The sequence below is a fragment of the Dromaius novaehollandiae genome, chromosome 5, assembly GCF_036370855.1.
Source record: "Dromaius novaehollandiae isolate bDroNov1 chromosome 5, bDroNov1.hap1, whole genome shotgun sequence".
Lineage (NCBI taxonomy): Eukaryota > Metazoa > Chordata > Aves > Casuariiformes > Dromaiidae > Dromaius > Dromaius novaehollandiae.
In genome coordinates, this window is record NC_088102.1 from 31,068,715 (window position 1) to 31,095,570 (window position 26,856).

General features: G+C 37.4%; 1 protein-coding gene across 2 annotated transcripts in view; it reads right to left on the minus strand.

Moving 5' to 3' along the window:
- Positions 1-25,524, minus strand: part of ARHGAP5 (Rho GTPase activating protein 5) — a 49,551-nt gene extending 24,027 nt beyond the window's left edge. Inside the window, exons 1-4 of one of the 2 annotated variants that reach the window (XM_064512375.1) lie at positions 25,125-25,524; positions 17,673-17,777; positions 10,651-14,549; positions 583-727 (exon numbers count right to left, since the gene is read on the minus strand). In XM_064512375.1, coding sequence (XP_064368445.1) covers positions 583-727; positions 10,651-14,373 — 3,868 coding nt within the window. In that variant the 5' untranslated portion in view covers positions 14,374-14,549; positions 17,673-17,777; positions 25,125-25,524. Of the gene's footprint in view, positions 1-582; positions 731-10,650; positions 14,550-17,672; positions 17,778-25,124 lie in introns of both variants that reach the window. The other variant, XM_064512374.1, reaches the window with a different exon arrangement.
- Positions 25,525-26,856: the final 1,332 nt, after the last annotated feature.

Below are 26,856 nucleotides of genomic sequence, written 5' to 3' on the forward strand. Positions count from 1 at the left end.
ACAGCTAACAAATCCTCACAGCTGGAATTGACAAAAATTGCTTAGCATTTTTCATGTAGAAATCGTTGTTTATACAATACACAATATTTACAGAAGAAACTTTTCTGCTTTTTCAACACATTAAAATGTAAGTCTAACTTTACCTGCAAAAAAGACAGCCTGTTGACTGATTAAACAGTACGAAATACCTGTTTTCTAAACTTGGAAAAAGTGGATTTCAGAGCTTTTTAATATATTATATAAAATATACTGGAAATGGTGAGAAATGCAAGATCAGAATGCCATTGGGTTAAAATTCAACTGGGGTTAGAAAGCAAAGTCAGTTTTCAAAATTACATAAATGTTAAATCCCAAATGTTCAAAGGCAAATCAGGTATTTGAATATATAAAGACAAAAGACAATCACAAAGTCATATTAAGCATAAAATTCACAGAAATTATTCCCTTTTCAAAATGGGCTTTTCCCACAATAATTTACTTAACATTCTAAAAGATAACATTCTAAGACTACTTTTAAAACACAAAATGAGAGGCATTACATGTTATGTAATTACAAACTCTTCCCTCCAAAAATGCTCTTACCTGTATCTTCAATGAATTGCACACATTTTTCAACAAACAGAGGTATGGGTTTCTCAGGTGTAACCAGATCCTGTAAGGGCATCCCAAAGTAATTACTTTCCCAGTTTCTACGGATTGGAGGATTTAATGCCTTTGTTTTCTTTTTCTGCTACAACAAAACAGAGTCATTTAAATAACTATGTAATACAGAAGTAATATTGTAATTAACTTATATTGCAACCATTCAGTAAAAACAAACAGATCACCCATCTACTGGACATGCAAGTTCCCCTATGGCTATGTAAAAATAAAAGTACTTTTACAATAGTATAACCCAGATAAAAAGCACTCAATTTCTAATACATTGGTCATTTTTGCATCACAAAGAACAGGATGACCCAGTGCAGTAGTAACTGAAACAAAACAGACAAAAAAATAAAAACATGCTACTTGTTTAGTTGTTATGACTAGTCTTCATATATTAACATTCGGCACCATTCACAAAGAAATCCTCATGAAGCAAATTATAACCATATCTCTACATAAGTTTTTAGAATAAGACTGTTAATGAAGATTCTGAACAAAGCTTCAGAGAGTCTCTTCTCTTTTATTAAAGATACTAAATAATCTCTATATTGCAATTATCCTAGAAACATGCTGTTGCAGAATACATAGCAAACAATCTAAAAGTAACCATTGCATATATTTCTATTAAGCATGAATGCTTTGTTACAAGCCTAGGATTTTAGCCAGAAGGAGGTTTGAACCTAACCAATCTTAGTAGATTTGATAACCAGCTTTTTGGTTGTTTGGGTTTTTTTTAATGAGTGACTTTTCATAGTTGAACTAATGACTCCATTTTGGATGATTACAGGAATTACATTGTATCAGACAACATGCTTCATCTTTGAAAGTTGATGAAAATATTCAGAGATGGCAAATGATCAACCAATTGGCTGCATAGTGGAAACTGAATAAACACCCCAACGAATCTAGCACTTCATTTTCAGGTTTATACACAGTAAAACAATTAGTTAAAAGCAGGTATGCTTTAATATAAAAGCTATTCAATCAACTTCCTAATAGTACAAAATAGCACAAAACCAAAAAACACAGAAGCTGATATAAATCTCTCTCCAATATTTTATAATTCCTCATCATAACTGTCTTGATGTAACACAGAACAGTCGTAAGATTACACTTCAATTAACAATTAAAAAAAATACCAACACTTACTGCTTTCTACCTTAAGACTTCTATTCAAATCATATTTATTTTCTGAAAAGCATTCTAAGAAAGTCTTGAATTTCAATCTCTTTGGGCAAAAGAATGGCCCACCCTCCAGATTTTCGTAACATAAAGTTTACTTCATCAGTCCTTACAGACTACCTAGAACCTAAAGTTAGATATGTGCAGATTCATGAGTGACTTGCCCACTGAGAGGGCAAACAATAAGCTGAAGTACAACTATGGGGAGTACAAGAAGCGTTTCTATGGGGAAAGAGCGGAAACTACGACTTTAAGAACATTTCTCCAACATTCACCTAAGCAGCACTGTGGAACTTCTCCCAAACTGAACAACAAGATTTATTAGTCAAAGTCCTTTAACAAGGCTTTTCACATAATGTGTGTTTTCTCAAGAAAGTTTCTTCTCCATGAATTCAGCAGTCAGAGTATCCATGACTGACCAGGGCAACAGAAGGCTAACAAAAAATTGGAGTTAAACTGCAAATTTGGCATTCTTGTAAATAGTTCAGCACTCATAGAGAGAAGGAGCATAGATTACCGAGTTCCTAAAAACTTTAGAAATTGCTCTCTGGTAATTTGTTTCTCCAAGTTTTATGGTAACTAAGAATTATCCTAAACTTTTTAAAAGTTGAAAAGTTTCAGATAAGCTTTCTTGACAAAGGCAAACAGCTTCTAAAAGAATTCTTTCCAATTGCCAACTCTGTGTATAACTTGAATTCATTTCGGAGAAAATATCCTTCCTCCTTCTCACTTCCTCAGTCCCCCGCTTTCAAGTCCCCAGCATTCAACCTAGCTTATTAAAAGTGTAAACTTCTTGGCCATTTTCTCCTTAGTGACAAGATCAAATTTATTTAAGCAACAAATACATCCAGTTCTGATGAGTAGCAGCTGAAGGGGCCAGGCTGAATCTAAAGAATAGGCGAGTCTCACGGAAGACATGCGTTACAAATGCTGAATGGAAAATGATTTTAGAGGTATCTACATCAAGATAACGAAGAAAGCAAAAACAACTTGAAATGGCCATCTTCCAAGGTGTTCAGTGCTCATCCCCACCATTTGAGAATAAACGGAACATCAGACACTCAGACGACAGATCTCAGACCAAGTAGATGGGAAAAGATTATGCCGCCCTCTCTGATTAAGATAATATTAGAATAACATGTATTAAATATAAACAAATTCTGTTGGTGCAAATGGAAAGCAATCTGGTTAATGAAATGACAAACTAGGAGTTTTCAGAATTTATGACAATTGTAACAGTAATGAATATTATTAATATATATGTAGAATAGTTGAACATGGTATGAAACATCACGTAAGTCCATAAAGAATATTTCTCTAACAATTGTCCTACGTTTAGAAGAATAGGTTTAAGGGACTGAGATATCAAATATGACATTATACATCCTCAAAAAAGGAAGTTCTCGGGGAACTGTCTACCTGAAGCAGTCAGTTTGATCTACAATCTGGAAAGTGAGAATTTATTCTTTTCTCTTTATATTCTTTAGACAAAGAAGGAAAGAAGAAAAAAAGAAAACCATAACTCACATAAAATTAGAGAGTAGGAAAATAGACGAACCTTGGAGGCTACTCCATAAACATAAACTCTCCAATGACACATAAATCAAATGATTGCTTCAAATCATGCAATCTACACTTCACAAGAAAATACCATTACAAACTGACAATACAACTTTGAAGTATTTAAAAATATTTTTTAAAATATACTGTTATTTAGCAATTTGAGACTTTCATACTTTAAGTTGTATGTCTACACTTCATAAGAGAATAGCTAGTTCTGAACAGAAAGACATGTTACGGTGCCAAACACCTGCTTTTTGTCAAATTGTTCAATTGACTTCAGAAAGAAGTCCAGCTCTTATTTCTACCAAAAATAAACTTTAGTAAAAGCTAACTTTCAATTCCTCTCCTCTGCCCTGGGAAAATAGCAGTCAGCTGTTCTATTCCATCAATCATAGCACAAAGCTTTTGAATCAGCTAGTCAAGATAACAACAAGCATAAAGGCTAATTTTACACAGATAAAGTTTAAAAGTTCTTTAATGAAACAAACATTTAAAGAAAAAACACTGTTCAACATCAAACTATTCATTTACTTACGGTACCTGAAGCCTGAAATAGCTGAAAAACCTGAAATATTTCTAAACTTCTAGATTTTGGTGGCGAGATTACAATTTTGTTACTGATATTTTTAGTTCAACAGACAGTTCAGCTGAATACACCACTCAGCACATGACACTAACACTGAATATAGTGAGCACTAATTTGGGTTCAGTCAACGATAGTTTAATATGCTCCTCCTAAATCATAGTAACAAAGTACTAACAGGCACCAGGTCAGGCACCAAGAACCAGCACAAAAGTTTTGTTAGCTAATCCCAGCATAAAGTTCAACAGCTATGCCACTGTTTCATTTTGTTAATATAAAACATAAGCCCAACAACATAAAGCTGACATCCTCAGTTTGCATGTAAATTCCACAGAATCACCAAACAGTTGAGGGTGGAAGGGACCACTGGAGATCATCTAGTCCAACCCCTCCGCTCAAGCAGGGTCACCTCGAGCAGGCCACCCAGGACCCTGTCCAGATGGCTTCTGAATATCTCCAAGGATGGAAACTCTGCAGCCTCTCTGGGCAACCTGTGCCAGTGCTCAACCACGCTCACAGTAAAAAAAGCTTTTCTTTACGCTGAGACAGAACTTCCTGTGTTTCTGTTTGTGCCCACTGCCTCTCATCCTGTCATTGGGCACCACTGAGAAGAGTCTGGCCCCATCCTCTTTACACCCTCCCTGCAGGTATTTATATGCATTGATAAAATCCCCCCCTCAGTCTTCTCTTCTCCAGGCTGAACAGTCCTAACTGTCTCAGCCTTTCCTTGTATGAGAGATGCTCCAGTCCCTTCATCATCTCAGCAGCTCTTTGCTGGACTCACTCCAGTAGCTCCATCTGTCTCTTATACTGGAGAGCCCAGAACTGGACACACTACTCCAGGAATGGCCTCACCTGGGCTAAGCGAAATTTCATTTCTTGTAATTGGTAGCTGTGCTAAAGCAAGTTTTCCACCACGGGCTGCACCAGTTGCTAAGCAGCGCTCATGTAGAGAGGAACTAGTCTGAGGCTTCAGCCAGCTGCGAGACGTGAGAGTACAATACACTTAAAGACCATCTTTCAAAATCAACTTAGAAAACTAACAAATCCTCCAAACTGACAACTAAACCTCATTACAGCAGAGCCACTTACTTTAGCAAGTTCTGTTTAAAAAGGATGCTCCTTTTTTCTCTCACCTGTTTCCCAGCAGGACTCCTGTCATCATTTGCTTATCCAAGGGGAATTCAGCCACTCCTCCACCTCCCACACATTTCATTCCTACTTTTAATATAAAGGAAACTTTCTGCCTGCTTCATTTGCATTCAGTCATCCCTACAGTCATGGAGGGAAAAGTCCAGATTTTTAGGGCTATTAAAATACTTCATAAATAAGGCAGATGATGGTCCCTATCGTACCCTCTCATTCTTCCTCACATGCCTTCTGCAACTTTTAGAGTTCCTGCTTTTTACAGTAATTTTGAAATTACAGATGCTCAATAAGACGGCTCCAAATGTATGCTTTCAAGATGGCTAAACTGATGAAAACTTAAGAGTACATACTTTAATTTTTTTCATACTCCTCAGGGGAAAAAAAAGTCACAGTAGAATATGTAGTGAAAGTTTTGAGAGTAATTCTCTAAATCAATCATTGAGTTTGTTTACACAAAAACAGTTGAACATAAAAATACAAGTTGATCCTGTCACATCCCTACCATAGTCTTATTTAAACCAAGATCAACATACATGGTATATAAGTTCCTGACACTATTTCAGTAATAGTTTTAACAATTTCACGTACTTTTGAATTTATAATGAGAGCTAACAAGTTTAAACATGGTAAAATAGATATTGAACCTGTACTGCTTATATCACATTTTAAAACATGTCATACTAAGTGATGTAAGAATTCATCTAAGTGCTATTGTACTTTTGTTGCTGAAATACTGAGATTTAAGTTTTCAGATGAATTTAATCATTTTAGAATCATCCTAATATAAAGGAAAAATATAAAGAATGTCATTCACAATTTTCTTTGTTCTTTGTTTGCAAAAAAGAAAACTAAATTACAAGACATATCATTTTAAAGTGCTATTTTTTAAACTTAATCTGTCCATACAGCTGGGCACTTGAACAGCTTTTTGCAAGTGTAAAAAACCCAGAAGAAACACAAGTTGATTTGACCTTGGTTAATAAAACTGTACTTGTCGAAGAACAAAAAAGTGAAATTTTTTCAGATTTAATAACATTTAGAAATGGCATGTCAAAAGAACTCTCACGGAATTCTTTCTGATCAGATAATTTACAATACTGATCACAGGATCTCTGTCATCAGGATTTGTTTTCAGAGTACACTGAATAATTTCTTCCATTAAAAAAAAGTGAAAGATATCCATACTAATCTGATTTCTACTCTTACAGATGTATTACAAACTAATATTTCCTACAAACTTTATAAAGTAGTATTTATAAATATTTGTCACAAGGGAGGAGGAAAAAAAAGCCCGCAGAATTTACTTCAAGATGAGGCTCTATCTTCCCCTTTGCAGAACCTTATTCAAAATATTTGCTGTTCTTGATATGCTGGGCAGGAAAAACCCCAGAGGTGTGTGTGAAAACTAAAACAAGCACACTTTCGCGGGGAGGATTATTGTACATGAAAAGGTTCCTCCTGCCTCAGATGTAAGGAGGCTTCCTCCAGCAAGATTCTTGTCCTTTAGGAACATTCACTACCCTTTGCTCCTTGAAATATTGCTCCATACCTCCAAACTCAACAAGTTAATCTGAAGAGAAGATTATTTCCTGTGTGCCTTGCAAGACTGCTGCTTCTAAAGAGACTGGGGTGGACAAGCACGCAATAATGCTCTGTTCTAGAGCTCTTTGGAATTCTCTCATGAACTTCATTATCCTAATACTTATGATTGCAATTCCTATTTGTACTTTTCAAAAAAAACAAGGAGATGAACAAGCACAGGTATATCTCTCAGCTGGAAAGGCCTAATTAGACAAGGTGAAAGAACAGAGGCAAAGTTGCATACAAACACTGTCCTCTTACCATTGTTCACAGACCTTTGGAGAAACTAAACACAGAGTACAAGTAGCCAGACATGGAAAGCATGTTTCTATATGGGAGAATTCACTCTGCAAAGTGTATGTCATCTGCAAGATACTTTAAAGAATAATAGCACAAAGAACTAGGTGCTCTTCCACATGAGAAAAATTGACACAGAAGAAAAGGGACATTATAGCTTTACAAATATTGGCACACAACATGCACTTGAAAGCTTCCAAGTACAACAGTACCTCAAGTACAGCGTGCTCCACACCAACCTGGCTAAAAAGTCCTATGAGCAAAGCCAGCCTGCTTCCCCATCACCACCTTTTTTTTTTTTTCTTTCATATACTTCTCTACCAGAAAAAGGTTAAGGCTCCACATGTTAACAGCATATGCAAGGCTAGAGAACAAGTTTTTCAGAATGTTTGAAGATGGCGATAACATAAAATAGCATAAAGGTGGGTTATCACAATATTATGCTAGTGATTCACTACCTTCTCCTTTGAAAGCATTTTTTTTTCCTAGAGGCAAAGAAGATACAATGATCAGCTAGTGTTACCAGTATAGGCTTTAGAAAAGCATTTGACAGCAACATACGGGAAATTGCCACAACAATGGGAGACAAACAGGACAATATTCAACAATATAAAGGGCAAAGTCATGAACTAATAAAAACAATCATGTACTCACAAACTTCTAAACATCTGTGCTATACAGTAGCACCTTATCATTTGAAAATTACTGAGGACAAGGATGGACTTAGGGACCCTAAAATGGCAATAATGGCAACTATGAAAAAGGCATGTGCAATCGCACAATGGTATCAGCAGCTACTTCTAGTACAAAACAACAAACATCAAGATTATATAATACATTGTTATGATCTTATCTGCAATACACTGTTTCAGTCATGCTCATTCACAAATCTCACTTTAGAGGGAATTACAAAAGTTTGCTTAGTCTTCTAAAATTCAGGTCAAGAAATAAGAAGCAACCACATTTTACTTGTTTTGAGCTAACAAGACACCAGAAAAGGAAAAACCTTTTCAGCAGGAAGGTTGTCACAATACAAGGTGGAAACTGGAAACTAGAAACTGCAAGAAGTTCCACATCAATGGAAAAGAAAGAATAGTTCTGGAGGAGTTTTAAAGAGTACTGAGAATAAGAAAAAAAGTTTTCACATCAATTATTTCTGCAGTAATTGAAAACAGAGCCCAAGAATGGTTCCTACAGCTCTGCCTGTTGATATAGAGAAATGAAATGTGAGAATACAGATGCTTATGGGGTTATGGACAACAACAATGGACTAGTAATTCAGACCAAAGCACACTTACTCTATTGGCCTCCATTTTAAATTCTCTAATTTCCTTTAGTAGTAAGCAACGTTAGAGGATTTTGCGAGTAAAGTTGCCTGCTTGCCCCAGGTTTGTCATTGCTGTATTTTCCAAAGTAAAACATTTTTATTTTTGTTTCTGAATAGCAAAAAAAGAACAATTCTGAATATTTATTTCTGCTTTTAATAACATCAAGTGTCCACATTAGGTTTAAAAAAAAAAGTTTGGTACAAATGCGTTTGATAAAGGACCAGTCAAACTCGGACTATTACTCTTGGAACTGTGGTAAAATGAACTGTTGTTTTTCTATTCTATTGTTTGCTAGAATTCCTCTTCTTACCTGCCCATCCAGCTACATGACACTCTTCTGTTTCCTTCATTTTTTCACCTTAATCCTACAACTACTCTTCATCCGTCCCCTGCCTCTCCATATCAGTCCCAGTGCCCAACTCCTAATACCTCCTCATCTTGTAAGTTGAGAAATTGGGACCTGAAAGCACTGGGACAGAACGAGTATCCTTCAGCAAGGTAATGTCTGTTTTGAAACTCACTACCTTAAAATGTTTTCTCATTCTAGGCCTGCTCTCAAGATATTTTCCAGAACCTCCAAGTGGAAAGTAAATACCACTTAAGAAACTTTTGTTGTGTTTAAGTTTAAATTGTCACAAATTAGAAAATCGTAATTAAAAAATAAAAATCTAAATGTAAAATCTACATAGGCTAATTCTGTCTCCAGATGAATTCTGCTTTGCATACTGAAGACTGAAGTGCAAAAACACTAACAATCACATATAAACTGCTGTATAAAGAGCCTTCTGCAATATCATGCAGTAAACCCACCCATAAACACCACATCTCAAACTCCTCAGAACAACAGAAGTGGAAAGAAGTTAAACTGTATATCAAGAACATTACAAGACATTCTACGTGGGCTTTCAAAAACAAGAGAGTATAGCATGCTATGAAGCAAAAACAAAAAAAATAGTCAAGTTGTTTTTGGTGTCTCTTTTTGACAATGGTTCAGAACCTCTGACTAAGTGGACTAAGTTTAAAAAAAATAAATAAAAAAGCAGCAAGTAATCTCTAAAATAGCAGTGTATTAACACTCCTTACATCCACTACATAACATTCAGGAAGGGAAAGATCATTTCTCAGTTTTTATAGTTAAAGACAGCTAGCTGTTCTTTAAAAAAAAAAAAAAAAAAAAAAAAAAAAACACCACACATACACAGAGGAAAACATGGTGAAAAAGTTCTGAAATGGAAAAATTGCATACCTCTTCCGCAAAGTCAACATTTAAAAAACCAAAGGTGTATATTACTTACAAACTATAATCATTCATCACATGACCTGTAACTATTCTTCAGTATAATGCAAGTTAATGCAACACACACAAGACTTATTAAAAGCACTAAGCATTCAAGCATTTTAGCTATCAAGTTAAATTTGCCTTCTCCATCATTATAATAATTTGCATTCTGCCACTAAAAGTCATGTTTTCTCTGAACAATTTTAAAGTATCAGCTGTATACCGCAAATCTGAATTTGAAAAAAAAAAAGGTACAAAGAACTTTTATAACTATTTTTGCACTCTTCTAACTAACACTTGGAAGTCATAACCGCTACAAAAAGTTTTAACAGACTAAAGTTACCAACTCAGGCTGGCTCTCAACAGGCCAAACCAAGCAGCAGGGGGTTTGATGAAACAATGCTGCGAAGGTAAGATCTACCACACACTAGGTCTACACAGCTTCAACAGAAGTAGCCAACTCTGAAACTTTGTGTCAAGTCATCAAGACTGTAGAAGAATCGGAGATACTCTATTTCTACTACTATATACCAATATAGATATGATGATCTACATAACATTTCAAAAGTATTTAAATTACTGTTTTTCTAAAAACACTTTAAAGTTTCTCAAAAAGAGTAACTTCAAAGTATTTTTAATCATATGATTTTATATCCACAAGATACCATTATTTATGCTTACTAATAAGCCTTAAGTGCCCTTTAAATCACTTGTTTATAATTCAAATCACAGCTGCATGTTAAGAAGTACAATTCAGAATATAATCCATCAGTAAAATTCAACTGTTTTATTTAACAAAAGTTACTTCTAAAAGTTACTCATCCCCGCAGGTTTGCTGGTTCTGACCAAGATTAATAGAAGTCCGGGACAAAAATCAAAAAACACTACATCAAGATTTTAAAGACAGCATTTCAAAATAAGGTGCTGTTCTTACATACTTTGACTCTTCTCTTCTCACAATACACCAGAAGTTGTGAAAAATAGTATATAGTATATAGAACAGTATAACCTTGCCACATCTTGTCAAAAAATCAACTTACCTTCTTTTCTTCTTTCACTTTTTGCGTTTTCTTCTTCATTTTTTTATCATCCGATTCTTGATCTGATGTAATAGCAGGATTATCTATGCCACCCTTCCATGTTTCTACAGGTGAAAGTAGTGGGTCTTCTTCACTTCCACGATGTCTTCCTTTTCTTTTAGTTTTAGAGGTGGTAAAAGCCTCATCATCACTTGCATCTGAATGTGTTCTCCTATAGTAAGATTTAGCTTTGCTAAACAGTGTCTTAGATTTATATTTGTATTTTGAAGGCCTTCTTTCTCCATGACTTCTAGATATTCTATCAGAATATCCATTTTCTTCATCACCTTGGGCATTTATAACAATTGAGTTTCGAACTTTTATAATACGATTCTGACTATCATCCGGAACTGCGTAGATATCATCTGCAAAGCCTTTATGTTTGAAAATAGTATCAATAGGTTCAGCATAATTATCAGACTGGTCTATATCTTCTTGTGGTGCTGTAGGCACTCGAGAAGGCTGTTTCCTGGGATTTTTACCAATACCTGCCTCAATTGTTTTCAGAAGATTGGGATCCAGTTTTTTCACATTTGTTTTTGGAACAAGTGGTTTCGGTTTTATTGGGGGAGGCACTTTATGGTTGCGTTCATGGTCGTGACAATTGAGTGGTGTACTGTGAATAGGATACTCATTTCCTTCCAGGTCCAGTCGGTACTTTGAACGGTCACTAGGTGTTGGAAGCAACCGTACATCATCACCAATTGGACTGTAAGGTGGTGGTCCTTCTGCATCATCCTCTGAATCTGGATAATTATAGTCAAGGGAACTTCCTCTGGGTGATCTTGGAAAAACATCTTCACTTGTATGTGTTGTTTCCCTTGTGCTGTCTGACATATAAGAATTTTCAATCATGTTTTTCTTCTCTAATACATCACTGAAGAACAACGTGAAAACCTCAGTTTGACGATGATATTGAGATAATGAATATAAAGCTGTAAACTTAGCAGTAATCTCTGTTGCTATGTGTTCTCCTTCAGTCATGAGCTCCTTGATTGCTTCATTCTCAAAGAAGTCTGCCTGGCTGTCAGTAACAGCCACTAACTGGACCGGAATTGTATCCTGAACTTCCGAAAGAAACGCACGAAGCATTCCCATGGATGCCTTCCGCTTGGCGGAATAAACTAGTATATATCCATGAACAAGTTCATCTTTCCTTACACCAATTGAAGAATGGTATGATAAAATAGTTATTTGTATTCGCCGCCTCTTTTCTCCTATTATTTTATCAAGCATCAAAGAATTACTCTGACCAGCCTGAGCAGCACTACAGGAGTGAGAATCAAGGAAGGGTGAAAGAATGAGATCCACACTAAATGGATCACCACACATGGCACACATCACAATTCTCAAGTCAGCTTCTGACAGATCTTTAATGGTGGGAACTGGACTTACAACATCAAAATTGTGTTTAACTGCTTCCAGTACTCCCCTCAAAGCTTGTTTTATTTGGGTCTCATTAAATTTGCGTGGGTATGTACCAGCAGGCACATCTACAAAAGGACACTGTAATTTGTTGGCCAATTGTTGACCTTGGTGTCTCAGAATAGGTAGATTCTTGCTAATACTGTCCCTCTGATTAGCCAGTATTAATGTAAATGGAAGATTAGCCATATACTTGTCTCTCCTTATCTGAGATGCTTCAGTCCTTATTTTTCCAATGCACTCTCCAATAAAATTTAGTGATTCAATAGAGTTAAACACACAGAAACAACCATGTGGTTTGAAGGCAGAGGTCCATAGCTGAGTCAACAGGTATGGGGATTTTGCATCAACTGGCCTAAGGTCTAGTTCGTATATTTTTCCATCTAAGGCATATTCATCATCAGTGGATTGTGTGCGAATTTCATTTGCCAATTCTTGTGCAAGGCCATCTTTGCCCAAAATGAAAAGATTAACTTTATCAATATTGGCACTATCATGGTACAAATTTGAGCGGCCATGGTCCAGTTGCAGAAGACTGTTAGCAAGTAACTGCTCTACTTTAATGTCCATGCAATTTTGGCCACTGAGACAGGTTTCTTTAGTTGGGTGATAAACAAATCCTATGTGTTTAAGCAGAAGAGATTCTCTATCAGGTGCAAGTTTCTGTAAAGCTTTGTATCTAGGCTCTTCACTCAGAACTGCATGAATTTCACTCATTTTATCTGAACTAGGTGTTGCATTAAGATCTAAGTCATAAAACAGCTCTGAATGTTCAAAAAGCATTTCCTGAAATTCCTCTTTGGCTTTTTCAACAATCTCCCTCTGATGCCTACTATACACTTCCTTACTATCTGCATCAGTGATGTATTTGAATGCTTCATCCTCCATTACAAAACATATAACTTCTTCCCATGGCTGTCCAGGTGAAATGAACTGGATTTTCTCAAGAGTTTTTTTGAACTTCTCCTTCATTTCAACCCTCCTTTTTTCAGATATAAGATGTTGTACATGGTTTTGATAAACTTTTTCTGCTTCTAGTGTAGTAAGGAGGTCAAATGGAATCCTTCTATCATTCACTTTATCTATATGGTCAGTTTCATCCCAGGGTGTTTTTTCAAGCACCACAAAACATGACTGGAAGTCAGGCCTTTTCTCCATTAACTTCAAGGCTTCTGACCAGCTCAAATGTTCAATCTCATCAAGATTTGACAGAAGAGTATTAAGAGCTCTCGGCAATGCATTAATGTATTCTTCTCTTCTTTTTCTAATATGCTCCTGTTTAAGTTGCTCTATGTGTCTTGAAAATGTATTTTTGGCCTTTTTTGTTCCTTCCAAGTTTATGTACTCCTCATAATCAGGATGATTTTTCAGTTTATTACTAACAGTTTTCCAAGTTGCATGATAGTCTCTCACAGTTTGGACAAGTTTTTCAAATTTATCTGTTGCAGTAACAACTAGTTGTCTTTGAGTTTTATAGGCATCCAGATAGGGTATTATTTTAGGTTTACCACGAGTTTTATCCATCATTTGTACCAGCGCAGTAAAACACGTTTCAACATTGACATTGAATCTTGCAGATGTTTCCACTACCACAAGGTTCTTTTTATTTGAAGCAAATGCCTGAACTTCTCGCAGATAATGATCCACACATTCATCACATTTTGTTGCTGCTATTATGATGGGTTTTTTAGATTTTGATAGTTGGATATAGAGATTATTAACAAATTTAAGTTGATCATCAAACTTTCTATTGCATCCTTGGCTGACATCAATGCACAATAAAAACCCATCTATGCTTAATTTCCCTTCAGGCATTTGTTTTTGCTCAAAGTCTTGCTCCAAGCCTAGCTGATCTGTGCAAATGTACATCAGTTTTTCTGCTGACTGCAATTTGGAGGCAGCTGCACGTTTTATATATGGTTGTAAATTCGTACTCCGATGAGGCAAGAAAGTCTGATCATCAATGAACTCGGTCTGTTCAATGACATGAATTCTGCATTCTATTCCATCCTCACCACTTTGTGTTACGTCACCCCAGTACAAAAAGTGATCATTGTTAACAACTCTTCCTCCAAAGTCAATTGTGCTAAGCACAGAGGTATGCTCAGGGTAATATTCATCTGCTTTTGAACGAATGAATCTATTGCACAAACACGACTTTCCAACTCCACAGTTACCTTTGTCCTTTTCAGTTCCAGATAGTCCAACAACACTAATAGCATAAGATGGGGGACGTGGCTCTTTGTTTTTTGCCATCATAACTTTCCTCTCATCCTTCTGCAGTCATCAAGGTAATTGTATGTGGTTTTCATTCTGGAAGAGTTCCGACAAATTAAAGTTGTATATCCAAGGTTCCAGAAATAGCTTTCAGTTTTTCTTGCTTCCACTCATCATGGAGAGAACCTCAAATATTCAGGATGGGGAAAACCATCTTCCTACAGAAAGAAAAAAAAAGAAAAATATTGTTAAAAATCTGCAGAAATTTTCCTCTAATACTCAAGATAGAAATGAGATTTTTTTTGCTTGCTTGCACTGAAATTGTTTTCAACGTATATGAAAATTTCCACAACTACTTCAAATGAGATCTTGAATTCAGATTTCATTCAACTTATTGTTATTTCTATCATAAGTTAACAATAAGCAATTTTCAGCCACAGTTTAATAGCAGTTTATCACCTACTACAACAGAATACTTCTGGAAAAGAAACATTACTGTTTTCTTTCATAGCTTATGGGCACTAGACATTAGAAAGCATTTTATGCTTTAGCAGAATTCTCCTTATTGTCTGTAATGAAAGGCAAGTGAAATTTTACAATAGTTAATTCTTACCAAAGATAAACACAATACAAAAACCTCAAGACCCAACTCTATATTCACACACACAAACTTCTATTCATACACATAGCTCCCCTGAATAATACACTTACCTGTGCGAATAGTTACTTGTATGTACATTTGTAGGTTTGGCTTTAGGTTTTAATAAAGAAACTTTCAAAATAAAAAGTTGTAAAACCAGGAAGTTGACAATGTGACTCAGTTTGTATCTATTTGTAAGAGTAAATTACTGTATTTGTATATTAATGGTGTAAACTGCTTTCAAAGAGAATTCCCAAACCTGATTTCTGAAGAAAAATACAAACATTGACATACAGATACTAGAACATAAAAGTAACACTTAATTTTGAAATTTCAAAATTGCAGTGCAGTACCACTCCTACTGTCTCTAGGAAGAATAAACGCTTTGAGTAGTTCTAAACAAAAACTAACATACCTCTGCTTAAACTTTCATGGAATTATTACAAAGTCCCGGTGGTTTTACTGATGCTATCATCTGGTACAGAGATTACCACTAACTCTCAGGTGTTTTTTCCCCAAATATATTGCATACATACTGCAAACAGAGAGATACTTACTGTTCTAGAAAAAATATATTATAATCAAAATATATTTTGATAAGAATTATTCTCATTCTCTTAGTAAAAAGAAAGCTGTCACATATAACTATAAATGGAAGGTACAGATTCTGCTTAACATTTCTACATGTATGGAGTACATAGTCACGAGATAAACGCATCTAAACATACGCATCTGTAAATAACCCAAACGTGAAGAAAAAAATTATAAGGTCCATCAAAACCAAAGTTTTAGTCTTGATATCTCAGTTTTATTATTGGACAAATTTTGTTTTTGTTTTTGTCACCCTAAGGAATACCTTAGTAACAATTTGATGAGAGTTGTTCTGTACTTTCTTCTTTTAGCTTAAAAAAATTCGTAAGAGCAATCACCCAAAACCCTCTCAAAGTCTACTTTAATACTTGCCAAACTAATTCATGACTTTTAAAACTAATCTGAGCTTAAAGAAAGTCATGTTGCAGTAAATAAAGTATTTGTATCACTAAAAGTTATAATAAGAGATAAAGGTAGTGAAGCCTTCCATATCTTGTATAGAATCAATGACTGGTCAACAGAGCTTTCCAACTGATGGTCTATTAAAACCTGGAAACAGAAAACCAAGTTCTGATCAGAACCAAAATACTTATGCAAAAATTAAATTCTTTGAAATAAAAGTATATATATCTTAAAAAATAGCTTTTGGTTATAGAAATATCATAGCCAAGAAAACTTAGTACTGTTTTTACCAAAAAGTATGACTTTCATTGCAAAATGAAGCAGAAAGTAAACTCAGCCTAATTTTTACACTTGAGAGAGTTTTTATACTGCAAAAAGTGACACTTTTATGATGTTTTAGGAATAGTCTTTTCTTTTTTTTAAAAAAAAAAAAAAAAAGCAGTTTACAAGGACATATTTGTAAAGAAAATTTGTATTTTAAATTCTTTTAATTTCTCCACTATGTTTTTTTACACTCTTAAGACACAGAGATTTTAGACCTAACAGAAAGTGACTCTGAGCAAAGCTACTTAGCAAAAACAAATCTTTTCCGAGCAGTGTTTGTATTACTACAAATAAACCCAGTGTTTTCTTTTATTTCTAAAGTGAAGCTTACGATCATGGCATCACTCAAACTATTAAAATGAGAAGTTTAGCTAGCACTTCTACTACAAACTGTTTTCACAGTGCAACACATTCAACATAGACTAAGCTGAAACACAGAATCTTCATCCACAAGATTAAGTAATCTGGAGAATGTTAGCAATTTGCAACTAGTCCATCAGGAATAATTAGTACACTCAGATACCCTGCATCCTCACATAGCAAAGGTTATTCCTCCTCCAGCAGTAAGTGTTTGGTCAAATTGATACATTGAGACAGCAAATACAAAGAATAAGGTGAAATGGGACACTTACGATGCTAGAGTGTTTGTTTTCCCTTAAGATTCCTGACATAAAAGATTTTCAACGTAATGGAAGTTGAAACACTTAAAGACATTTAAAAACAAGTTGATTTTTTTCCTTTAAATATGATTTCTACTTTGCAACTACTGTATACTGCAAAGGTACAATGTTTCACAGAATAAAATATATTTTAACTAAGTAATAAACCTGGTGAATACATGACTTCATAACACCTTCACATTTACTGTATAATCAGATCAACTGAAGATTTTTCTTTCCAGTATACCAGTAATTTTATGCTACTATATAGTTTTGTACTGTTGTAAGACACATACACAAGAAATTCATAGTATTTCCATTATCTTTCTTTAGTCTGTTTAACTGTACTATAGCATAACAGGACACAGGAGAAAAACAACATAAATTCAAAATATTCCAAGTCTCCCCTCACCCCCCAATATTTTCCTGTTTGTTACAGTTGAGGAAGGGGCAGGGCAGTTTGATTTCCCCAATTTATTTCAGTCTTCAGATAGAAAATAATAGAGTATTTCGATCTGTAAACAGAAGGATTGTGAAGAACTACAGAACACAAAAACATATGACACCACTGCAAAAAGAATCTCTGAACTTCTACAATCTCACCACAGGACCTTGTCTCTAAGGGCTTTAAAACTTCAGAATTTAATGTAATATATACTACTATTCATTCACCCACCTCCCCCCCCTTAAACACAAGCTTATGAAGACCTAAAGCCCAAACTTACTCTTAGAAAAACAAGGCGCCAAGCAAGATGATTATCCTGCTGTGATCTTCCTGCAGTGATATCACACATTCAAAGTGTCCTTCAATAAGTCCTTCTGTGAGGGACCTGAAAACAAACAGTAAGATCCATTAATAATTTCAAAATTATGAAAGTGCACCCAGCAATCAGAAAAGCTACAGTCATGCATCAGAATAGCTTTCATTTTAAACCTGCAAACATAAATCTGAACTGAGAGCCCAAGCTGGATCTCTCTTAACTTATACCATCTAAATCCTTTAAGTACAACTATTAATTATTAACTAATTGTAATTTCAGAAATCAACTTGGTATTTTAACAAGACCTAGGTTGCAGATGCCTCTTCTAAAAAAATGAATACAGTGCCTCAGACCACACAAACAAAACACGAGATTCCAAAAATCACTGATCACTTGTAGAAAAATTTTTAATTCTAGAATATCTAGAATTTAATTTTGTAAGTTTAGTCTAATACTCAGTAAGTACAAAATATATAAAGTATTTGTCCAAACATAAAATCTTACTACTAACAAGTACAGTTACTTTTACCTCAAAACCCTATTACCTGCAGTAAAGCATTTATAAATTGCAAGGTCTCACAGACTGTAACTAATTGGAAATTGATAGCGTAATTACATTTGAATACAGTGAACTCTCAACTAGGATACAAATATATTAGTATAGCCCTGCTAAGTTCTGATTTTACCACAGGGTTACTGCTATAAAGTAATAAAAATGGAACGGGTGCTGTACTGGTAGAAGCTCTCTTTTTGAGTTTGCACCCACAGAGCCAGACTTGGAATGCCAGGCCAATGACATACATGTTAAGAAGCAGAAAAGAAACTTGAGGCACTTGTCCTGGGGGTCATGATTTAAGCCACTTTTAACTAGAGAAAGGTATCTTATTTTTTAAGCGAGATGCAAGCACCATGCTGTAAATGCACTACAGACAGCATCAAAAAGGTAAGGCAAGGCTTTTTCTTTTTTGTCAGTTATGACTAGAATCTCAGTAATTTTGCTTCCCTTTTTGAGGAAGAGTACAGGTGATAACAAAAATCTAAGCCTCAGCAAACTTTCTTTTGGACAAAACAGGTTTAGCAAGTGATAAGTAACATAGTAATATCAAAGTAAAACTTCAATTCTCAATTTGTGGTACCTAACACCACCAAAATTATTAGGGATCAGGTTATCAGCCTCGCGCTAAGCCTAGCCTAGCTGCAAAGCTAAATTCTAGCACTTGAATGAGAAGACTGAAGGCAAGCCACATCCCCCACCCTTATCTCCTACGTGACACCAGTACATGGTTAGGTGAGCAGAGCAGAGACATGGCACAGATGAGGGAAAAGACTATGGATCTTTGAAGAAGAGTATGTGAAAGAGGAGACTGGCTGAAAGAAGAGGGCCTCCACCTGCAATTGTGTGTCAGGGGAGAAACTACCATGCTGCAGCACAGGCTTTACTACAAGACAAAGCTAAAAGACAGGCCCCACAAGATCAACTAGAAGCATTAAGAGGCCAGAGAAAAACCCTACTTTGAAATACACATTTTTCAAAGTCTTCTCCCTGAGCAAAATTCTAAATGTTAGCATGGGATACCATATATTAGCAACTAATAAACATCAAAATGGCATCAGCTACCATAATTTAGCTTTTGAGGCCGCACAGGAACTTGCAGATGCATTCATAACCAAGGCAAATTTTCTGATATCCTGAAAATTAGAAGGCTTTTTTTCTCCTGACTTTCTGAAATTGCTTTCTGAACCTCAGTATAATTACCATCAGCAGACCCAACAGATGATGTCCACGAGACTCTCCAAAATTGCTCATGACTACAACAAATTAAGAAGCTGAAAACAATGCCAACAGGGAAAGCAGGACATGTTTTCCTCCACTCCTTTACTCACTCTTCATTGTTGCCCAGGTAAACTTCCAGTTAGGGACCACTGTTTTTCAAGGTAACTTTCAATTATCAGAGAGTCTGGTGACAGCATTTGTACATTAGCTGGCCGCTGCAAGTCCTCCAAGCAAAGAAAAGCACACATGAAAATAACTGGCTGTCACATCTCAGTCTGCTTTGCAGGTTACATGAACATGACAACTGAAAGTCATTGAGACCTCTGTCATGGATCACAAAGTCAAACTGAACACACTAAATATCACTGGAACGGTTTCTGGGATTTTTTTTGAATGCACAGCACCTTCAAGTATCAAGAATCTTGATTTCAAGAAAGATGTATCTTTGGATTCAGGTTACTGCTGACAGTAAATTTGTATACTGTCATCCCTTACCTCACACTTTTTGAGAATCAAATCTTGGAATCAGAAAGTACTTAATATGGTATCTGAACTACAAGACCTATACCTACATCAGTAATTGCAGCTCTACTCAAAACATAATACAATAAAAATTTAAATTAAGAACCAATAAAATCCAATGTTGATGTAACTTAAAAGTTGTTACTTCTCACTCAGTATTTACCAAGAGGCGGGTTTATTTTACTCTCTTAAGCATAAGAAGTGTTCTCTTCAAACCAAAATCTTTTTTAGAAACAAAACCAGATCTGGAGTGTATTAATGCCATCTTGCCAAAAACGTCAATTCACCAAAGTCTGTGGGTGGTCAGTCACTTAACATTTCCAGTCATCTTTACTAACAGCCAATGTGCTTGCATTCACAAGTGCTGATAATCTTAGCAAAGTAGCTGTACTTGAAATCTTATTTTTAATAAGGATTAATGCAACATTCCCTGGTAAAATTCTGCAAGTATCAGCCAACACTAGGAAAAAAAGATTCAAATTGCGTATCAGAAAATAAGCTTAACCAAGCAATAACAAGACAGTAAGGGACGATGTCTTAAAATATTTTCAATGGTGATGCTCAAGACAAATAGGGGTCCAGTCTCAGTGGTATGGTAATCAGTTGTGCTAACTAAACAGGATGAGAATGGATTACCCCAATTGTTATTCGTTTCCAATTCGGTTATGATAGTCAACTATCATCCTTAAAGGAGCTGTGTAACCTAGATAGTTTTTTTCCTCTTATTAATTGATTATGTTGCTTTTGTATGTGAAAAATTGACTGTCCAACCTGATACTACAAATCAGTGCATCACTGGGTTTTAAAACGTAAGTTCAACATTCTTAGTTGTTTACTAAATTTCTCCTGTTAATAATAATAGCTTGATGATTTCCAGTGTACTATACCCAGAATTACATCAAGGCCTAAACTTTATTTCTAAATTCAGAACAGAACATCATTCCTCAGCTGGAATCCTGTATTCCAGGAGCATCTATTATGATTGTTACTGCTGGCAAAAAAGAAAAAAAAAAAAGAGTTTATACAAATTATATCAAGATACAATACACATGTAAACTGCAAAGGTTCCAATTATCATCACTACACAAGTCTGAACTTAGGGTTTAAGTTATCTATCTACAGATTTTCAAATACCTGAGAGCATTCAATATAGATACGATGCCTTTATTTTAAAGGGAAAAATAAATAATACAAGCTTAGGGAAAAAATAAATTCTTAATCCCTTTAGCACAGGAGAAGCTCCTACTCAAGATACCCATACTGCTTACAGAAGTTTCTTAGTGTAACGCTACCTGATCATGCTATTTACAAAGTTCTTCAGGAAAATCACAAGAGAACCAATAAATATTGCAAAGGGCATTCAAGACAACTGATAAAAATAAAAGCAAGACAGTGACAGAGATTAGGAGAGAGGGATCAAGGTAGGCACAGAAAGAGAGTTAAAATGTATTTGCCACAAAAGGAAAGATTGAAACCCTGAAAACAGCAACTACAACAAATGTCACGGATCCACATATCTGGATCATTAACATGTTATTTTACTTGATGAGGAACTGCAGCATGGAATCTAGGACTTGATACTAGAAGTTTCAAGACTTAATTCAAATAGCGAGTTGTTGTTTGACCTTGTACAAACCACGTCTTCCCCCTTAATTTCCACCTCTGTAAAATGAGAATACCTGTTATCCACTTCTTATTAAATTGTTTACAAAATGAACAAATGAAAAGCCATATGGTAAGCAGCAAATAATATTATGCTTAATTAGTAAATTTACATAGATTAATACTAAGAAGTAAAAATACATACATGTCCAATATTGCACATGTAGGCATTTGTTTTACTTTCATAAATGCAAACATTCTTCTGTTATGCTAGTACATCAATGGATGCAGAACTGCAAAAATGCATGGGAATAGTAACTTAAACCTAAGAAACAATTCCCATTTACCATAAAATTTAATATCCAGAAATAATTACTCTGTGACTATTTAACTTTCACATGGAGAAAAGGACAAGGAACATTCATATTCATAATAATTTCTCTACAATTGCTTCACATTTTCCTGCTAGGAATTTTGCACTCGTTTTTCTTTACCTTAAGTATTCTATTAAAGATCCACAAAAATAATGAAGTGATGAGAGGATTCAAGGAATAATCTGTAAAATGTAATACCCTTAAAAGTACTTTCTAAAACAGATGAAAAAACAAGAATATTCCAGCTTACTTACACTGACCTTTAGGCTAAGAATTCTCAGGAAAAAAAAAAAAGTGATCAAGTGTTGTGCCCCCTTTAAGTGATTAATAAACACAGGTAAAGGGAAGAAAAATCTTGAGTTTTATATATAATTCCCAGTGTTACTGAGACTACTTGAAACTGAAGTTTTTTATTATTATTATAAATACAGCAGAACACCGTAAGAACAGTAGTTAAGTCAAGTCAGAAAATCGTTATTTACTTCAAACATCTACTTAACATGGACAGACAAATTAAGTTAGTCTGCACTACAAAGACGCAGACAGCCCGACTATCCCAGGATAGCTATGCTTACAAAGCCCCCTGGTGGTGATGCGGCTTATACTAGCAAAAGGAGTTCTTGCCAGCGTAGTAAACTATCTTCTCAAACAACATAAGCTCCACTGAAAAGCATTCTTTCACTATCATATGAATACATTACAGGGTCTTACTCCCATAGGTACATTATTAATGGATGTGATATTTTCAGTTTGCTAACCAACGTAATTATGCTAGCAGAACTTAATACTGAATATTTGGCTTCACAAACTTCCATTCTTTCAGTAAAGGTCAGACAGTTTCATCCCTGAAGGATGCCTTATACATATACAATTTTAAGAACAGATCACGTAATAGTCTATTAAAAATAATGATGCAGAGTGTTTTAAAGATCTATGCAAAATATTCCTGAAGGATGCCAGTACATGGGATTTATCTTTTGTTAAGAAAGTACCTTTGGAAGTCTTAAAATACTACCAGCATCCTTTTCACACCTTTATTAAACAAAATGGAAGTATTTTAGTACCATCTACTCAAATAACAACTCCCAAAGGGGAAACTTATATAGAACAATCCATCATTATGATTAGCGCATTTTTTGCTGTAAGCTTTGCACATGGAAAAAAGCCTATGGTTTTAAAAAAAGCGCATTTCATCTTCGACCTCAAAATATGCACACCACTTGACTCTATTCATGCTAAATATAGGATTTAAAAACAATTTAGCTTGAGCGTTAAGTATTTATTTAATTGAATTATGTTATACATGCATCACCTTTAGGTAAAATGAAGTCCAGTACCAGTTAGAGGTAGACATTTGGTTGCAATTATTTACTTTTATTACACTGCTGGCAGTTGCTTTATATAGGGATACTTTTAAAAAAATGCATACTATTTATGTTCAGTATGTTCCAAGTTTAAAAGCAACTTGTTATAATGCAACAAGCTAGTGATAATGTAACAAATGCTTAAACAATTTCTCATACTCGGTGAAGTATTATGCAGACTCTTAAAAAAAAATCTACTATATTTACATCATATTTAGTTAAGCTATAGCAACACTGAGTTCCAGTGGAGTACTATAAAAACATTTTAGCACATCTTAAAAATAATTTTCAAAGAACGCATGAAGGGTAATATGTACTTTTAAAAACACACCTGGATGCTTATTTGTAATATGCTAGTTTTAGATACATAATACAAGTTTTAAATATGTATGGTTTTCTTGAGAAAATGCATAACTGGCCACTGATGTCACTGCTGAAAACAGCTCTCATACTAAAAAAACCTTATGAAGGTAAGACAGCACAACAGGAAAGTGATACCTATTAACTCCTCATTCATTTATAAAATAAGTATACAAGTATCAGTGTTGTAACTGGCTTCAACACACAGGTTTAAAATGGACGTGGGCTTACCCAGCATGCTGCTTTACTGTTTTACTCTGAAATGTAGAGTTTTTAAATGTCTGTTGAGGATTTTTATTGAGGGGGGAAAAAAAAAAAAAGAAAATCCTCCAATTATCTGCATGACATTAAACTCAAGAATACACACACATACCCCCACAGGCCTATTTTGGTCTCGATCAAAAACATTTGCCTCCTACTTATTAAGGAAATCTTCAACACTAAGGATACTAAAAGCAATACAAGAGAGGGCAAAGGGGGATACAGAGGAAGGGTGGAGTGGATTCTGGGGGGAAAGTGGCGAGTGTTTCTTCATTTCCTGAGCAAACAGCCTTTCTTCTATTTTTAACGTATCGGAGTTTTACACCCCTTTTATTCTATATTTAACAAACTGTGGTGTTATATCTGTGTATCACCAGTGCTTTTCTTGGGTGGAGAGAGTCTAAAGGTTATGCCGGTTGAAGGGATTCAAAATGCTTGAAAGCTGCAAGACTGCAACTGGCTACCCTATTTCAAAGGCTTAAAATCCACCTGGTGGAAAAACAGAAATGAACACACGTCATTAGGAGAGTGAAGTTTTCTGAGATTTAATTTAAAGCAATATTTGCAGATGAAGAGAAGGAGGAAAACTGACAACTGCTCGCATCTGTTAAGAGAAGGAAAAGAATAGAGAACACGAGAACGAGTAAAGAAGGGAGAAGAGGAGAAAAAGAGGTACAGAGAGAGGGGAGCAGAAAGGAGAAAAAAGACAGGCAGGAGGGAAGGAAGGGAGGGAGGAAGCCGAAGGAGTAGAGAGGGAAGAGGGGAATGAGGAAGGAAGGAAGAAGAGAGGAGCAGGGAAGCTCCCCTTCCTGCCTTCCTCCCTCCCCGGAGAGCCGTGACCAGCTGGCAGCCTCGTACAGCAGGCTCAGACCCTCCCATTGCTCAGGCCTTCATCACCTGTCTGGGACCAGGCGCTCCGCTCCCTGCCCTTCCCGCCGCCCCTCCCCGGCGCCGAGGCGCCCGGGGGCCGGGGGCAGCCGGCTGCCCTCTCCCCGCGCCGGCCCAAGCCCCCCGAACTGGTTACAGCCAGCGGCCGCCGCACCGGCTCGCCGGCCGCCGCCTCCCCCCGCCGCCCGGCCGGCCCGCTCCGCTCCGCGCCGCGCCGCCGGTCCGGGCGGGGGCCGGGCCAGCTCCCGGGGGACCGGATTCCTCCCCTCACCTCGCACCGTCGGGATCCGGCTCCTCCGCGGCGGCGGGAGCACCAGCATTCCCGGGACGCTCCCTCCGCGCCGGCGCCCCCGGCGGCTTCTCCTCCCCGCGGGGCTCTCTCCGCTCTCCGGCCCGCGCCTCCCGAGCGCTCCCGGCCGCCACAGTCCCGTCCCGCCTCCCCGCTCCTCTCCCCGGCGCTCTCGGCTCAGTAATGGCGGCCGCCGACGGCTCTCGCTTCGCTGACGGAGTCTCTCTCTCCCCCTAACTTTACCTCAGCAGCTTCCCTCCCCTCCCCCCTCCCTCCCGCCGCCGCGGCTCAGCGCGCGCGCCCGGCCAGCTGCGCGTGCGCGGGGAAGAGCCTCTTCCTGCCGCCGCTGGATTCCCTGGGAAGCCTGGGATGGTGCGCGCCGCCGGCCGCCGGCCGCCAGCTGCGCGCGCACGCGCGCCGCCGCACCTCCCCCTCCCAGCCCGCCCGGGCACGCGCGCCAGGCCGCTCGCTCATGTCCCGGTGGCCAGCGCCGGGAGCCGCGGAGCGGTGGGACGCGGGTTCTAGTCCCGCCTCAGACAGAGTCAGGCCGAGAGCTCGCCGCGTTGCGTGAGCGAAACTTAAAGGTGTCTGTCCGCGCGGCGGGCAGGGGACGCGGCGTGCTGCTCGGCCCTGCTGGCGCGGGGAAGGGAGGGCGCCTGGCCTCTAAATCCGCCCCCGAATCCCAGAGAGCAACTCCATACTCCCTCCCAGGGCTGGCGCAGGTGCCCGCGCAGGTTCCCTGCCTGTCCTGGACGGACACACTCCCTCTTCTCCTTCCCCTGTCTGCGGGGTGGAAGCACCCTTACAGGTGGCTGCCTTCTGCCTTGCGCAAAGGCTACGAACAGGGGAGCACAAAGTCTCTGCAGCCTCAGAATGGCACCTGCGGCCCTTGCTCCAGGCCCCAACAGGCTGGGAGGCAAGTCCACAGAGAAAGAGGACGGTGCCCAGTTGGGGCAGAGCTGAAGATAACAGCGAGTTGGGGTGGTCAGCCCAGTGTTCCTCACTTCTTTCTCTTCAAGCTGCATATAACTCTTCATAATATTTTCCAGATTTAGCATGTCTGTAACATCACATCTTTTTATCCATTAAAAAAAGATGAGAACTGGCGGCCGAGCATACTCTGTGGCCCATGGGTGTGACTTGCCTGCCTGCCCGCCGGTGAGGTGGGCACAGCGCGTTGCTTTGCAAGTGATACGCAGTGCTTTGAAAACGCAGGAGTCGGATTAAGCTCCCAAGTTTAGTGCACATTTTTCACCATTATCTCCACATGCCACCGTTTTGCTGATGTGTAAGGGAAAGTAAAATCTCCTTCCTTCCAGCAGAGGCTTTCTGGGTGCTAATTAATGCTAGTGAAGCACTCATGCTGGTCTTGCAGAGTGGCCAACGTGGGTATTTGGAGCCCTGCCCTCAGAGCTGGGTTTCAGGACCGTGCGGTAGGTGAGGCATGGGACACAAGGAAAAATATTAGTAAGTAGATGCTAATCTACTCTGTCCACTGCAGAAGGTAGGGACTTTTGGGGCAAAGCAACATTTATGACTATTACCATTCTCATGTCTATGTACAAAGGAACAAATTAATGTTTCACTAGCAGCCTTATTCCTGGTACATTCCAAGTTTTGAACATTTTATTTGTCACCATAATACTTAATAACAATATGATTCTGTGCAATTGTATATATGACATGCACATTTTAAAGTTACACATCTGAAAAT